We start from the raw sequence: 18,118 nt of genomic DNA, 5'->3' as shown, positions 1-18,118 counted from the left end.
CGACACTACCATGTTTCTACACTTCTCAGTACCCTTAAAGGGTGTTAACGAGCTACCAACAGAGTAGAGCAAGACCCATTAACTGCAAAGGAGAAAAAAGACATAATGATTAATCTCTTTCAACCCAATTTACTTTTTATCAGAATGTTACTATCAGTATTAATCATTGCTAAATCCAAATTGAATGGAAAAATATCAATTTTCACATACAGTTCTTAAAATATCTTCTACAGATGATTCCTTCATACCATAAATCATGTTTGCTCGCACTTTTACTAGAATGACAAAATTATTTTAAACAAAAAGGAGTAATATCAAAATTTTACCTTGCCATGCGTATTTCTTCCCATTCAAATCGATGGCAAAATCTTCAGGGTAGAAATCAATTATGCTCGAATCCTTTATCAGGGAGGAAAGTAAAGAATTAAGACAATAAAAGCTACACGTCTCTGTTACAAAGAATGTGCTGTACCTTTGTTCAAGTTGTCAGACCTGATGAGAAAATGAGGCGCATTCCTTTTAAGACATGTTTAGGTACGAAATCACTAATCACTGCTCTAATACAACAAAATTCTCCACTTTATTTTAAAAGATGAAATAGAAAAGGCATTATTCTACAAGAATTTTAGAACTGACGACCGTAGGCCTAAGGCAGGCAGTCAATAAAGAGTTTCCTGACTGTAACAACCACTGCTTCGAAGCTATTCCTAATTCTTCACTCCTTCCGGCCAATACACACAAGCTCAGAGGTGATTTCTGGTAAGCCGGTCTTCTGAGCTCTGGTAGCCACCATTGGTGGCTAAAAGAAATAAAAATAAAAACTTACAGGTAGACTGAGAACAAAATGACTGTTATACGAATTTCTTCCAAATACACACCAATTTTATTTACTGGGCAGGATACTGACAGCCAAAGAAAGCAAGGGGGTAGGGGGGAAGAAGGACATAGTGAAAAATACACAGAACTCAAACACATTAATTTTGCTTCTGTACTTCATTATTTTAAGTAAGAGATGCAAAAGCAACTGTGGCTAATTTTAGTGAAACAGAGGACAAAAACCCAAACACAAACCAGTCAAAATACTAAGAGACTCACAGGATCACTCATGAGTTTCCGCCACGATGGAGGCAGAAAGTTACCACTTGCAGCTGGAAAAACTCCCATAAGTTGTTCCAGTGGTTTAAACTGCAATAAAGCAAAAAGTTAAAGATAAGACACACAATTTTTACTCAAGCCAAAATTCTATGAATTTTATGATCTTAAATCACGAAGCTTACCGGTTTTGTGCCCTTCTCAAAATCTGAAGGCATGCTTGCAATACCTTCAAAGTCTGAAGCAAATGGTGCGTAATGGAATGGATAATACCACTTCCAGGAAGCACAGCCCTAGGATAGTCAAAAACAGTAACAAAAACCTGTGTTAACGCCAGGCACATTGAAAGGGAAAAAAGCAAAAAATTAGACTGTAACCTGTAACATATTCTATTTATAAAACACATGACCTATGGTATATATTTCATAGGCCCTTAAATGTTTTGATTAAATCTGAACTTCTTCATATCAGTGGCTCACTCCTTGATTTAAAAAAAATACCATAAGGCATCTTTAATAACTAGTACTTAATGATTCAAACCTTTTGATAACTAAGATGTCAGACTGGTCAAAGAGTAGGTAGACATACTGGGGATTGTAGCCCTGATAGTTAGTATCTGGTTTTGTGCTCTAAGAGCAAAGCAACTTAAGCTTGGTGTGACCTGGGAATAGATGAAGTTTGTTAAGTATCTTTATATTCACAAACCTAAGTGAAGACTTTTCATCTTTAAAATATTTTTGGTGACATTTCCTTCCAACTCTAGAGCTGCCACCATCAAATAAAACGAGCAGTTGTAGCTGACACTGAACGAGCATGGAGGTGCTAAGGAATTTCTCTGATAGAGTGGCTGGGAGTAAAACAGCCCAAAGTTTCATTTTACAATTTCCTATTACATTTTCACATGACAACTCTCTCTTCACTATAAAAATACTTGAGTAACCCCACCAAAAAGAAAACAAAAATAAGTTATGCTCATAGAAAAGTCTTTATGACACGTTTTGACTGTGTCTAATAAATTAAAATCTTGAGAGTAGGAGTAAGACTCGCAAATAGAGCATTTTACAGATGATACTTCATGCATAACATTATTTTCTACTTAACAAACTTCAGCTATTTCCAGGTCACACCAAGCTTAAGTTGCTTTGCTCTCAGTGCACAAAACTAGATACTAGCCACCAGGGCTACAATCCCCAGTATGTCTGTCTACTCTTTCACCAATTCGACATCTCAGTTATCAGAAGGTTTAAATCAGAAACAGATCATTCCAATTAAAATGCAAGTCATACAACATCACTATGTCATACGGACACTGGTGTAATTCAAATTCCTTTCAAATTCTTACAAGCATTTTCCAGGCTTTGTCCTTTGTCCAGTGACTTTGTTTAGTGACTGCTGGTTAGTTACCTGGTTCTTTTTTTATTCCAATTAAAGACACACTAAACTTCAATCATTTTAAAGACAGAGTACAGTTAACTGAAGTACTTGATGCTGAAATACCCTGACACAACAAAAATTAACTTTGTTTATGTATTAACAGCAAAGAAGCTTCAAAGTCTTTTCAAGCAGATATCATTTAAGGTAATAAATTTGTGAATAGGAAGCTTTTAAAAATGGAGTCTGCATTTTATTATAGGAAATAGCTCAATAATACACATTATTATAGAAATTACTCTCTTTTTAAAATTATTAGCTAGAGATATGAAGAGAAATGTTTTTGTACCTGGTAATAATATCGAAGAACCCAGCAGAGCCCTTCAACATAAGACTGGACAACTTTACGACGGAATTTCTCATCAGCTGCGTCAACATCAAATTTGTTCTTATAATATCGCTGCTTCCAACCAGCTTCCCATAGCCTGAAAGCCAGGCAGAGCCAGTTCATGCTCAATTAATATACTTTCATTAACTGATCTTCCCAAATCAATTTAGATTTAATACTCAGGAGCAATGTGAATGAGTTAAACAGAAAAACTAAAACATTCATTCAATTATTTCTGAAAAGTCTACTGTCACAGAATTTATTATCAACTTAAAGATAGTTAAACATAAAAAACTCAAACACTGATTCCAGTTAAGACCATTATAAAATTACATTTTAAAAACCAGAGAGAAAAAGAACATTTACTAAATACAGAACATTTTTTGCCCAAATTTTAATACTGCTTTACATGCTGATTGTGGGACAATTCTAAAACTCATTTTAGGATTCAAATATTAAAGGTATTTTATACATTTCAAGTTCTGTGGCTTGTTAAAATATGTCTGTATTTAAACTACACAAATTACTTTAAAAAAAAAAAAAAGACTTGCACAAGTAATTTTTTAAAGATAAAAAACACCTTATAAAAGAATAGTCTGCAGCCAGGCAGAAATTCTACGTACACTTACTTGGCCCACCCTTCTTTCAACTAAGAGATGTTGTCTGTTTAAGGGAAAGAGTTGTATAGGTGTGCGTGTGTGTGTGTGTGTGTGTTGTACAATTTACCTAGAAGAAGGCCAATTAATCACTTGATAACTGCTTATCATTGAAAATAGCATGTGAGGAACCATATTTTTACTCAAAGCTAAGTTACTTTTTCTTAAAAGTACCCATTTCTCATTCTCTAGAGTTTTTTTTAAAGAACACAAAGAAGTCAAAGAACACTAAAAAACAAATCAGGCCAAATCAAGAACATCAAGGTGATTCTCCACTAAGGGCTATTTTCTACCATGGGCCAGATCTTACAAATCAATTGCAGTCATGTTTCAAAATATACCATACCAATTCAAGCACCATCAGCCCCCAAATGATGCCTAGAATATCAATTAGGAGATATATCCTTCATCCATACAATAGACTATACCTGTTTTACAAAAATTTTAATGAAATAAATGCTGACAGCCCCACACATTTCTTGGTAGAAACGTTATCTATTTTGCTTATCTTTAGCCCCAGCAGTAAACAATAAAATACTACACAAATCAAGTTACCTATTAAGCTAATATTGATCATGATGGCTAAATAAAACAACATGTTCTAAGAGGACAATTCGCTTACAGGAGCAGAGGATAAAAACCACAGATCAGGTAAATGCCCAATCACTCGTCATCCTCAATCTCATAACCTCACCCAAAGAACGTCAGAAAACTGCAGAACCACACCAGACACTGAGGAACGTTCTAATCACACATACAAACCACACTCCTTCCATGTCCTATAAAAGAAACATGAGCTGTGGTTGACTGTTTTTCTGTTTAGCTGTGAAATACAGTGAACTCTATGGGACTGCCTTCTTTTTCTGGGTCTCCCAAGTTTTCCGTCTTTGACAGGATACAGTCTTGCCACTTTTCTATCACTCATTTTAGTGGGAAATATTTGTGTTTTCCTTCTTTGACAGGTTTTTGTCTTACATGGGGTCCAGCTCTCATGGGTTTTACTGTATACCATTTTCCCAAACTCTTAATGAGTTTAGAATTACTGAGACTGTTGGCTTTTTGCACTTGAAGCCCAGGGTTCAAATCTGGACTTGAATACATGATTAAATCTATGCTTAATCTTATTGTATAATGATTCTAAACTTCAGCCTCAACTAAAATCTCCCCTAGCAATGCTAAGCATACTAAAGGGAAACTCCACTGTCACAAAATATAATTGTGTATGTGCAAGTTTGTGGTTTTTAAAAAATATACATATTTATCTTTTAACAGGATGATTTCTGCATGTATCACTTTTAGGAAGAACCTTTTCAGTTGAGAGGATTAAAGCACACTACATTCAGTGCCCAAGCGTAACTTAACTTTCTGGGTTAAGCGGCCTGAAAATTTAATTTCAAAGCAGTAACATTCAGATCACATAGTCAGAGCTGAACACCTCACGTCTAGCCGATCTACTGCCTGGTCTCAGAGGGAAAAGTGGCTCGGAAGATGAACACCTGCACGCATACTAATCTAGACACTCAACTTTAACAACTATCACTTACACATCTCACTGGAATTCTCTGACTATTCTAACCCTCCACATTAATTACTGGTGGATAAAAAGATCACAGACAAGCACCTGAAGGCACTGCTGCTCTAAGCTAAATAGCATTCATTAGACTGCATCTATCTCAGCGATTTGCTAACAAAGCGCTACCAAAAAATGGCTTCACCTGACGTTGTCCTCTGGCTCAGGTTCACTGTCACTGTCTTCCGCTTTTCGCTTAATTCCTCCTATTGGAGATGGGGAGCCATCGGAAGTGAAACTCGTATTGGGAGATACTGAAGGACTCTGCAGACAATGATGACATTAAAGAAGAAGGCTTTAAGGATTCATGTTACGTAAGATGTTACATCCAACTGCCCTTACCTACCTACCATGCTTCACGGTAACACATCTTTTAGAGCTGGTAAAAAGACAGGGTGAATATATTTTAAAGGCATGTAAACTGAGCTTACCCCAGTCCACCACCTCAAAAAAGAGTAATAACAGCCCTAAACTTCCCATGCTTAATTTCAAAAGAACTTGAACATTAGGGTAAAAACTCCTTCAGAAAAAAAAAATTCCATTTTATAGTTCTATTTTTTAATTATAGGACTTAATTCTTCCCACCCCCCACAGTGGTTCCCCCGTGCTACAAATTCACAATTGATTTTCCACCTATCAAGTAGCAAAGCTGGCGGGGGAGGAGGGGCGGTAAAAACTGCATGCGTGTGTGAGTGAGACAGAGAGAATGAGAGAGTCGACGGTGGCCAAAACGTGGCTCAACAGTATGGGTTCAACCTGGTACAACCACTCCGGAACAGTTTAATGAGTCTCGGACAGGTAATAACATTAAAAAAAAAAAACAAAAAACTTTTTTTTTTATGTGCTGTTAAATACATATAACTGAATTACCTGTTAAATTATTTTTTAAACAGAGTGAGCCCTGTTGTAAACTACAGACTTTCATTAATAATAATGTATCAATTTTGGTTTATCAAATGTAACAAATGTACCATACTGTACCAAGGCAAGCAAGAGGGGAAACTGTGTGCTGGGGAGGGGAGGGAGGGCTATGGGACCCTCTGCACTTTCTGCACAATTTTTCTGTAATCTTAAAGCTGCTCTAAAAAAGACAACCTATTTAAAAATCTATTAATGATCTCAGAAAATGACTTGGATACTACTTTATAAATTCAGTATTATCTTCTCTTCATACTTAATGAACGCAGTAGCAGCACCCTAAATTATGTGAATATTTAATTTAAAAATTTAAAGGAAATCTTCTACAACTTAAGTTATTTAAGTTACATGACCGAACACACTGTAAAAGGGGCAGAAAAGATTTTCACGTTAAAGCTTCCCTTGTGTTATTACTTCCTTACTGCTGAAGGCTTTTTTATTGATAGTATAACCATAAAGGTAGTTATCATCACAGGCCAAGAAAAACTAAAAACAAAGACAAATTACATTTCACACAGAGCTTAGAACATTTTCTTTTTAAAAACGTTTATCAAATTTTATTCATAATGTATACCCAATGCTGTAAAAATAATATAAAAATAACTATAGGCAGGCACTGCTGCTTGGGAAATGAGGTAGGTATTTTTAAACATGGATCTGAGTTTGAAATACCAAATCCAACGTTTACTAGCGTTGGGCAATATATTTAACCTCTGTGAGCCTCACCTTAAAATAGGGATGATAACGTCCTGTGTCTTTCCAGGTCATTGCAAGGATTACATGACACAATACAAGTGAAAGATCACTGGCATGCTGACTGCCTGGCGCATGGTGGCTAACCATCCAGTAAAGTCACCACTATTCTTTTTTAAACCCTACACTAATCCACTAATCATGATGGTAACATTTCCATTAATAGTCTAAGTACAAAGAAGTTACATAAAAAGCAAACTTTCCAAAGCTGATTCTTGACTAACAAAATCAAATGCCACCTTTAGATAACAAAAATAATACAGCTTCAAGTGGGAAAAAAAAGAGGCTGTCTACCCTTTAGCACTAAATCTCCACCTGCTCTCCTCTGCTCCACCCCATCAACAAAAATATTATTTTCTGAACGTATTAGACTCATTCAAATAAAAAATGAGCAGAAAGCAAATTTCTTTTCAAAAAGCTGTTTTTCCAACAGATAAATTTCATTAAATTGAGGATAGCCTCAGAGAGAATGAAAACAGTACTTCAGAACGCAAAATTTAAAACCACATAATTATGAGGAAACAGAAGTTATGTAGTAACACATTAGCAATACTGACCATCACAGGCACTAGTCCAATGCTGGAGATCAGCATACCCAAACAGCTCACAAAAAAATAAAATGGCAAAAATTCGGCATTTTTAAAGGACTCATTTAAGAACTGGTAATTTGGCACCATGATTTTCTCAAATTCAGAACATCGGGAAAATCCCATTATGCAAATAATCCAATTCCATGCCATATATACATAATTCTGTCAGAAGGGATTAAGACAGGGATCAAATAAGCAGACTAATCACCATATCTCTCTGCTCCTATTCCCATGACAGACATTACTAATCAACGGTGGGTCTAGTCCTGTGGAGCCGGACTATGATGTTAGAATCCTTCTCAAAACAATCACAGGTGGCAAAAAGTTTAGACTTGTCTGAGATTAAAAAAAAAAAAGAATTCTATTATCAACAGGGCATTTGAGAACACCATTTTGCAGGGACTCCAATCCCAGTGCCATCGAGTCTATAACCTGTATAATCTTGAATGACGGACATCAATCTTTTCTGTTCTCCAGTATTCAGATGTCTCACTGCAACCCCTTTCCCTGACCCTCTACACCCCATTCTGTTGGTGGTGTAAGACAAAAACCCAAAATCCAAACTGGAAAAAAAAAAATAATAATAATGGAAATCCAGGCTGCTTTCTCTCTGGAGATTAAAAATCTAGTTCTCAAATCCCAAATCTAAGGTCCTAAAACTTCTAGGTATACATTTATGTGAATACAAATTGAATCAGTGTTCTCATATGGCAAAAAATTCCACGTGCGAGGTCTTCCTATAAAAAGGGACATGAGCATTAACAGAGTGTTAGAAGAAAGAAATTTAAACACCGAAGCTTACACAATTTTCCTGGATGTGTCAAAGTTTACAACAGAGGCCACACCTTATGTCCTTCTTCCATCTACTACTCTCTCTCAGGCCTTCTAACCTGAAATAAGCCACAGCTTCCACTGTCTGCTGTCTGTAAGTCAGTGGTCTACCCACTCATCCCTGTCCCCTCTGCCATGCGCTCAGAGCTCAGAGTCTATTGCCACTACAGCAGGAAGCTGCTGGACAGAGTACAGCCTTGCTGGCTCAGTCTGGATCGAAACGTTCAAACAAAGAGGGATACCATATGGGACAGATCTATCCAGTTCCTGAGTTTCAAACAGGGAGCAAGCAGACTTTGGAAAGTGAGGATTACCTTAAAATATTTATTTGTATCTATCGTATGCCTCAGTTGGAGGGTGAGAGTTTAGACAATGAAAGATATCTGTGTTTCATAAACTGAAAAATATTATTTTGCAAAACGTCCATAAATGATCCCTGGGATGAAAGGGGAAATAAGGGAGCAAAACCCACCCACCCTGCTTTCTTGCTCCAGATGTGAGACACCTGAAAATCCCCCTCGTGCTTCTAGCACCATCTCCTACTTTTGGGGGAGGGGAGGAGTACTGTGGTACATTTGCATAAGGAAGCCTGCAGCCAGTTAGCTCTTTATAAAATTTACATGTATCTATATATCCAACATACCTTTCTTTCACATTGTTTAGGTATTTTCATGTTGACACAGGTGGATTTAACAGAGTTAAAAATATCTCAAGGAAAAAGAAACTGAGAAAGACTACAGAACAAAACCATCCCAGGCTAAGTAATAAAATACAAACCCATACACACAACTGACATTTACCACTTCTTCAGTGCCACATAAAGAAAGCCACTTACAGAGTTATTATGCATCCTCATTTCATAGGCTGCTTGTCTTGCATTATTGGCTACTTGAGAACCTGGTGAATTTCTTGAACCCAAGGCTTGGGGGGTTAATATTCCACCAGGAGTGAAAGCTGGTTGATCTCTCTAACACAAACGGAAATGAAAGCAGAAATTAAAGTAAAATCACAATTAAATGACAGGAAGAAAAGAGAAAACGGAATGGTGTTCTCACTTTAACCCCTAACTGCCAAGCCCATTAAAAGACCAAACGGATGTCTGTTAACAGCAGGGCTGTTTACACTTTGATCTGATGGTAACTTACACCCTGTAAAAACCTGTAACATTTAGTACTCTTCCCTAAAGTACATATCATACACTGTTCTGATACAGAGAATTTTTTCAAGTTTCATTAAGCTAATCTATTATATTTACTTTTGATTTCAGAAAACACCTGACACAATTTCAAACAAATAAAAATAATACTCATATAAAAAAAGTAAGTCAAGAGTTTGATATATATACTTTTGTTTACCCTTTGCCTTGTTGGAATTTAACTTTATTTCCAAATAAATTAGAACTTATGATTATAGCTATAATAGACAAGAGCTGTGACTAACTGATAAAAGATATTGACTAAAGGAAATTATATATAAAATAGAAACTGAATATGCCTCTCCCAATCTAAGTGGTTTTTAACCTACCCGCAATAATATATAACTCTACTTTCCTCCCTTTTAGGTTCCTGAAACTACCTGATTATAATAAAAAATAGTAAAAGTAACTCCTAGGCTCTATGAGTTTAAAATCCAGTAGGGAAGACAAGGAAAACAAGTACTAAAGCAAGTTAAGTGACTATAAAGTATTTTACAATCAAGTAAGAAAACAAATATCACAGGCAAGAAGCACCAGAGTTAAGAGAAAGAACGGCTCAACTTGGACTACGAGTGGAAACAACAAGGGAGGCCTTGTGGAAAGGTGTGAGGTGAACTGCAAAGACCAGGAGGACACTAAATGAAGGTATCACCGAGCCGGGGGAGCACGGTGCATTCAGAAGACAGCAGAGAACGAGCGAGAAGAGCGGCCTGGGACCAGACTGCAGCACGCTCTGAACACCAGCGTATGGAGTCAGAACGGGATGCTGAAGGAGTAAGGAGTCGGTGATGACCTCGGACCACAGGAACAACGAGGTTTAGAAAGCGTCATGTTTTAGGAAGATTTATCTGACAAGAGGTAGGAATACGACAGAGTGTAGTAACTTTCCAGAGGATACAAAGGGTTTACTATTTCTATTACAAAAACAACACCTGATTCCTGTAAAAAATTCAAATACCTAAGTGCCACTCCCACCTCCTACCCCTCAAATGTATCCCACCAGACTCCAGAGCTTAGAAAAGACTTCCCCAAAATCAACACCAGCATTTTCTCCAAGCAAACAGGCAGCTGAGTGGACACCTATGTCCCTGACCAACTCCTACTGAATGAGGAATAAATTTACGGTAATGAGTATCTTTTTCCCAAATTCTAAAAGTATGCTATTGCCAATCTTACGAAACTACTTAAAACTCACCTTCATTCTTTTTCTTTTTTCTTTCTGTCGTCTTCTGAAACTGTCCTAAAAGTATAAAATCCACATATTCTGTCAAATAATTACACAAAAATGTCAGAGTTAAACATTACCAGGGATGACTTGGCAGATAACGTAAGTTTTAAAGGAAGACCCCAGAAAACCAGCTACATAATTAAACTAGACAACATTGAATGCGCTGCTTACCAAAACTTTAGATGGCTAGAGGGCATTCTAAACTGAGTTTAGATTTAACTTAATTTTTATTCTTAACTGTGTTCAAATAATTTTTGACATCATTTGAAGAAAGTGCAGGAGCTATGACAAAGACCCTTAGTTTTACTCTGGAGCAAACAGACTGTCAATATGGAGAAAATACAAACATGTAAGAAAAAAAACAATTCTTAAGCTTCAGCTGAATGAGCTTAATAACCATCAGTTTTATTAAAAAATTGACAAGACAATTTAGTAATGAGACTCTATAATCTAAAAAGGACTTGGGCAGTTCCTAACTTTCAGGAGCATACATGTCACAAGAGGGAAAGGAGAGAAGAGGGACTCTATGCAAACACTAGTCCCCAGCTTCTGAAAGTCAATCTAATGGAGAAAGAAAGGAAATTCAGATGTCTGCAACACTTACTGTGGACCAATTTAACTCAGAGGAAGGAGTCCACTCAGCATTGGTTCTTCCCCTCCAGTCATTTTAAAATTGCAGCCATGGTTTCAACTGGACGGGATTTTGGGCTGATTTCACTCCCCACTATCTGGGCCATTCAAAGGCCTCCCTTGCAACAGGAAGTACTTCTCTAGCAGCCCAAGTTTCCCTGAGCATCAGGGCACTTACAACCCGACAGCTAGGGTGGCTGTAGCTGCTGCTGCACCCTAGAACAGGGGCCAGGAGGTACTGTGCTGTCACCGTACTAGCTGCACATTTCTTTCACCTCCAAGTCAGAACTGCCAACTGCAACACAACACCTTAATGAGATTTGAAATGTGTGATTTCTGCCAGGAGATGGGCTGAACACTGGATACAAAAGTCACCTTGTCTGTTCAGTGGAGCCCAGGTGAGTTACCTTAAAACCTCCAACAATACGGAAACCACCCATTTCTTTAATCAGGCCTTTGCCCCCATCTTCGAGGAAACTTCTATTATCTAGGCTAGCAATGACCCCTAGACCTTCAAATCCAATAGCTGATTTTCAGTCCATGACTCCTTCCTCCGTGAAATACACTCTTCACTTGGCTTCCAGAGCACTACACCCATCCATTCTCTGCTCCCTTTCCTGCTGCGCCTTCATTCCTCAACAATCCAACCTTCTGATGTCGGCATCCCTTGGGCTCAATACTGGGTCCTTTCCGCGTCTCTACTTCTTTCGGGAATGTCACCTAGGTTCATGGCTTTAAATAACATCTCTATGCTGATGACTCTCCAACTAGGACCTCTTCCCATTTAGCATCTCCACTTAGATGCCTCAAGTATAACCCGAATGAAGTCCCCACCTCCACCTTCGCAAGACCCAAAGTGTTCCTCATCACAGTTACTCAGACAAAATGCCTTGGAATCGGAGGGAGAGCCAAGACGGTGGAATAGAAAGACGCTTCCGGCAAGCCCTCTTACAAAAAAGACCCCCCAAAAACAAGTAAAACAAGTATATTTACAACAAGCTAGGAACCCTGAACATCAAAGGCAAGCTTAGAAAACGAACTGAGGGGCAGAGGGAGGAAGACACAGTCCAGAAGCAGAGAGGAGTTACTGGACCTGAATCACCGGGAGCCTGCAGGCACCATTCCCGGGAGCGGCTGCAGTGGGCTAGTGCTAGCGTTCAACCACAGTTTCCTCAGGGACGAGCAGCCAGCCACACAGCCTACTCATACCTATGGAACCAGAGAAGAACGGTGCTCTCGGCAAAAGCTAAGTACTTGCATATATCTTACCATGCCCCGCTGCTCCCAAGCCAGCCTCAGTGGCTGAATTCCCTGGGCCTGAGACAGGTCCTGTTGAGTGCCTAGAGCCATTCTCCAGGCCTTGGAGAAGGAATAAATTTGCAACTGGTGGAAAAGATAATTTGCCAGCTCCACAACGGGGGAGCTCAGGAAAGAAGCGGCTCCTGTCCAGGCATAAACGGTCTGTGCACTTTGAGTACGTTTCCCCTCTGCATGGATCTGTGTGGGCCTATTTCAGGAGAACACTCCCTTGTTGACAGACGCCAACCGTTTCAGCTGTGCAGCAGAGAGGTAGGTGTTTGATGTTTGACACTGCTTTACCTATTAAACAGGGTCCTCACCTACCCACATGAGGGGCCCAAGTACTGGTGGCTCCACTCTGGTCAACCACCCATCCATGACAGGGGTCCAGGGACAAGTAGTCCCTCCCAGTCCTTACAACCAAAAACACTGGATGCCCATGGTCCATCTGCCGAACCCACCCACCTGTACACTCTAGGGAACAGGGACACGCTTTCCTCAGAGACACGTGGGGGACAAATCTCAGCCTCATGCCTTGTTCAGAGTGTGACCCTCTGCTGCAACCAGAAACCAGTACCTACACCAATCACCCCTGACCCTCTAAGACTACAGGACAGAGCCTGTACCACACACTTGATGATCAGCTACCTGGACATCTGAGCTGAATTCATACAAGAAAAGTGAATGGACTCCTAGACTGATATACCTGATAACAGCTCTACCCAGCCGGGGACAGGACACCAGAGCTCCAAAGGTGAAAATAATCAAGCTAAATCACTCAAGCAACCCATTTGGGCATATCAAAACAAAACAAAGCAAGAAGCTATGACACGGTAAGCAAGCATAAAATAAACTAGTACTATAACTTATAGATGGCTCGGAGACAACAGTCAATATCAAGTCACATAAAGAAACAGACCATGATCACCTCAACAGGCTCTCAAAACAAAGAATCAAGGGATCTTCTAGATTAAAGTACCTTCCTGGAATTATCAGAAGCAGAATACAAAAGATTAAAATACAGAACCCTTCAAGACATCAGACTCATACTCACAGCGGCCCTATAGGACAGAGTAGAACTGCCACATAGCTTCCAAGGAGCGCCTGGCGGATTCAAACTACCGAACCTTTGGTTAGCAGCTGTAGCACTTAACCACTACACCACCAGGGTTTCCATGAGTCGGAATAGACACGACAGCACGGGGTTGGGCTTTTTTTTTTCTTCTTCTTCAAGACATCAGGAAGGAAATGAGGGAATACCCAAAACAAGCCAAGGAACACCCAGATAAAGCAACTGAAGAAAATGAAAAAGATTATTCAAGAACATAATGAAAAATTTAATGAGCTAGAAAAATCCTTAGACAGCAACCAGAAATTGAAAAGATTAACAATAAAATTACAGAAGTAGACAACTCAACAGAAAGTCAGGGGAGCAGAACTGAGCAAGTGGAAGACAGAATTTCTGAACTTGAAGATAAAGTACTTGGTACTAATTTTGAAGAAAATCAGATAAAAGAATTTCAAAATATGAAGAGATCTTAAGAATCATGTGGGACTCTATCAAGAGAAATAACCTACAAGTGACTGAAGTATCAGAACAGGGAGGAATAAAAGAAAATACAGAGAGAAATGTTGAAGATTTGTTGGCAGAAAACTTCCCTGATGTCATCAAAGAAGAGAAGATATCTATCCAAGATACTCATCAAGCTCCACATAAGGTAGATTTTAAAAGAAAGTCACCAAGACATATTATAATCAAACTTGCCAAAACCGAAGAAAAAGAGAATTTTAAGGGCAGCTAGGGATAAATGAAAAGTCACCTACAAAGGAGAGTCAGTAAGAATAAGCTCCGACTACTCGGCAAAAACCATGCAGGCAAGAAGGCAATGGGATGACATGTAAAAAATTGAAGGAAAAAAATTGCCTGCCAAGAATCTTATATCCAGCAAAACAGTCTCTCAAATATGATGTTCAAATTAGGATATTTCCAGATAAACAGAAGTTTAGGGAATTTATAAAAACCAAATCAAAACTACAAGAAATACTAAACGGAGTTCTTAGATTAGAAAATCAATAATGTCAGATACCAGCCCAAGATTACAATGCTGGACACAGCAATCAGAAGTCAACCGTGACAGGGAAATCACAAAAACAAATCAAAATAAAAAAACACTCAAAACAGGAACAAACAGCGATGTTCTAATATAAAAGAAGACAACATTAAAACAATAAAGAGGGACTAAGAAATGTAGTCATAGATCTTCCATATGGAGAGGAAGACAAGGTGATAAAAAGAAAGCTCAGGTTTAAATTTAGAAAAATAGGGGTAAATAATAAGGTTACCACAAAGGTGACAAACTATCCTACACATTAAAATAAAATACAAGAAAAAAACAGAGACTCAGCAGAAACAAAATCAACAACAACAAATATGAGGAAAGGACAATATATAAAGATAATCTACTCAGGACATAAAATTAAGTGGGAAAAAGAAACTGTCAACAAAAAAAAGACGTCAAAATGATACCACTAAATTTATACCTATCCATAATTTTGCTGAACAAAAATGGACTAAATGCACCAATAAAGATACAGAGAGTGGCAGGATGGATTAAAAAACACGATCCGTCTATATGCTACCTATAAGAGACACACCTTAGAGACACAAACTAAAACTCAAAGGATGCCAAAAATATATATACCAAGCAAACAACAATCCAAAGACAGCAGGAGTGGTAATATTAATTTCTGAAAAAATAGACTTTAAAGTTAAATCCATCAGAAAGGATAAGGAAGGACACTATATAATGATTAAAGGGACAATACACCAAGAAGATATAACCATATTAAATGTTTATGCACCCAATGACAGGGCTGCAAGATACATAAAACAAACTCTATCAGCATTGAAAAGTGAGATAGACAGGCTCCACAATAATAGTAGGAGACTTCGACACACCACTTCTGGTGAAGGACAAGACAGCCAGAAAGAAGCTCAATAAAGACACAGAAGATCTAAATGCCACAATCAACCAACTTGACCTCATAGACATGTACAGAACACTCCAGCCAACAGCAGCCAAGTAGACTTTCTTTTGTAGTGCACATCGGACATTCTCTAGAATAGACCACATATTAAGTCATAAAGCAAGCCTTAGCAGAATCCGAAACACTGAAATATTACAAAGCATCTTCTCTGACCATAAGGCCATAAAAGTAGAAATCACTAACAGAAAAAAGCAGGGAAAAGAAATGAAACACTTGGAAACTGAACAACACTCTGCTCAAAAAAGACTGGATTATGGAAGACATGACGGATGGAATAAAGAAATTCATAGAATGCAATGAAAATGAGAACACTTCCTATCAGAACCTTTGGGACACAGTAAAAGCAGTGCTCAGAGGTCAATTTATATCAATCAATGCACACGTACAAAAAGAAGAAAGGTCCAAAATCAAAAACTTATCCCTACAACTTGGACAAACAGAAAGAGCAACAAAAGAAGCCCTCAGGCACCAGAAGAAAATATTAAAAATAAGAGCAGAACTAAATGAAATAGAAAACAGAAAAACAACTAAAAGAATTAACAAGACCAAAAACTGTTCCTGTAAGTATCAACAAAATTGATAAACCACTGGTCAAACTAACAAAAGAGAAACAGGAGACAAAGCAAATAGCCCAAATAAGAAATGAGAAGGGTGATATTATAACAGACGTAACTGAAATTAAAAGAATCATATCAGATTACTATGAAAAATTGTACACTAACAAATCTGAAAACCTAGACGAGATGGATGAATTCCTAGAAACACACTACCTACCGAAACTAACACAAACAGAGGTAGAACAACTAAATAGACCCATAACAAAAGAAGAGATTGAAAAGGTAATCAAAAAACTCCCAACAAAAAAAAAAAGCCCTGGCGGAAACAGAAGGCTTCACCGCAGAGTTCTACTGAACATTCAGACAAGAGTTAACACCACTACTACTAAAGGTATTTCAGAGCATAGAAAAGGACGGAATACTACCAAACTCATTCCAGGTAAAGACACCACAAGAAAAGAAAATTATAGACGTATATCCCTCATGAACGTAGATGCAAAAATCCTCAACAAAATTCTAGCCAATAGAATTCAACAACATATGAAAAAAATAATTCACCACGACCAAGTGGGGTTCATACCAGGTATGCAGGGATGGTTCAACACTAGAAAAACAATTAATGTCATCCACCACATAAATAAATAAAAAGACAAGAATCACAGGATCTTACCAATTGATGCAGAAAGAGGCATTTGACAAAGTTCAACACTCGCTCATGATAAAAACTCTCAACAAAATAAGAATAGAAGGAAAAATTCTCAACATAATCAAGGGCATTTATACAAAGCCAACAATCAACATCACCCTAAATGGAGAGAGCCTGAAACATTCCCACTGAGATCGGGAACCAGACAAGGATGCCCTTTATCACCACTCTTATTCATGCTGGAGGTCCTAGCCAGAGCAATTAGGCTAGATAAAGAAATAAAGGGCATCCAGATTGGCAAAGAAGAAGTAAAAGTACCTCTATTTGCAGATGACATGATCTTATACACAGAAAACCCTCAAGAAAACTATAGAAACTAATAGAAGAGTTCAGCAGAGTACCGGGATATAAGATAAACATACAAAAATCAGTTGGATTCCTCTACACCAACAAAAAGAACATCCAAGAGGAAATCACCATATAATACCATTTACACTAGCCCCCAAGACAATAAAATACTTAGGAACAAATCTTACCAGAGATGTAATAGACTTATACCAAAAAAAACTACAAAACACTTCTGCAAGAAACCAAAAGAGACCTACGTAAGTGGAAAAACATGCCTTGCTCATGGATAAGAAGACTTAACATTATAAAGATGTCTATTCTACCAAAAGCGATCTATACATTTAATGCATTTCCAATCCAAATTCCAACAACATTTTTAATGAGATGGAGAAACAAATCACCAACTTCATATGGAAGGGAAAGAGGCCCCGGAAAAGTAAAGCATCACTGAAAAGAAGAATAAAGTGGGAGGCCTTACTCTACCCCATTTCAGAACCTATTATACCGCCACAGTAGTCAAAACAGCCTGGTACTGGTACAACAACAGATACATAGACCAATAGAACAGAATTGAGAATCCAAACATAAATACATCCACGTACGAGCAGTTGATATTTGACAAAGGCCCCAAAACAGTTAAATGGGGGAAGAACAGTCTTTTCAACAAATGCTGCTGGCATAACTGGATATCCATCTGCAAAAAAATGAAACAAGACCCATACCTCACATCATGCACAAAAACTAACTCAAAATGGATCAAAGACCTAAATATAAAATCTAAAACGATAAAGATCATGGAAAAAAAAACAGGGACAACGTTAGGAGCCTTAATACATGGCATAAACAGTATACAAAACATTATTAAGAATGCAGAAGAAAAACTAGATAGCTGGGAGCTCCTAAAAATCAATCACGTATGCTCATCCAAAGACTTCACCAAAAGAGTAAAAAGATTACTTACAGACTGGGGAAAAGTTTTTAGCTATGACATTTCTGAT

At 37.9% G+C, this 18,118-nt stretch overlaps 1 protein-coding gene across 1 annotated transcript in view; it reads right to left on the bottom strand.

The window, feature by feature from the left end:
* Window positions 1–18,118, bottom strand: part of XRN2 (5'-3' exoribonuclease 2) — an 88,635-nt gene that overhangs the window by 40,446 nt on the left and 30,071 nt on the right. The window contains exons 14-20 of the mRNA XM_049868888.1: window positions 10,560–10,604; window positions 9,005–9,136; window positions 5,223–5,341; window positions 2,813–2,948; window positions 1,278–1,385; window positions 1,096–1,185; window positions 327–399 (exon numbers count right to left, since the gene is read on the bottom strand). Coding sequence (XP_049724845.1) covers window positions 327–399; window positions 1,096–1,185; window positions 1,278–1,385; window positions 2,813–2,948; window positions 5,223–5,341; window positions 9,005–9,136; window positions 10,560–10,604 — 703 coding nt within the window. The remainder of the gene's footprint in view (window positions 1–326; window positions 400–1,095; window positions 1,186–1,277; window positions 1,386–2,812; window positions 2,949–5,222; window positions 5,342–9,004; window positions 9,137–10,559; window positions 10,605–18,118) is intronic.

Source organism: Elephas maximus, chromosome 25 (genome assembly GCF_024166365.1).
Source record: "Elephas maximus indicus isolate mEleMax1 chromosome 25, mEleMax1 primary haplotype, whole genome shotgun sequence".
Taxonomy (NCBI): Eukaryota; Metazoa; Chordata; class Mammalia; order Proboscidea; family Elephantidae; genus Elephas; species Elephas maximus.
The sequence above is the reverse complement of the archived record's forward strand: the minus strand, read 5'-3'. Positions and strand labels throughout refer to the sequence as shown.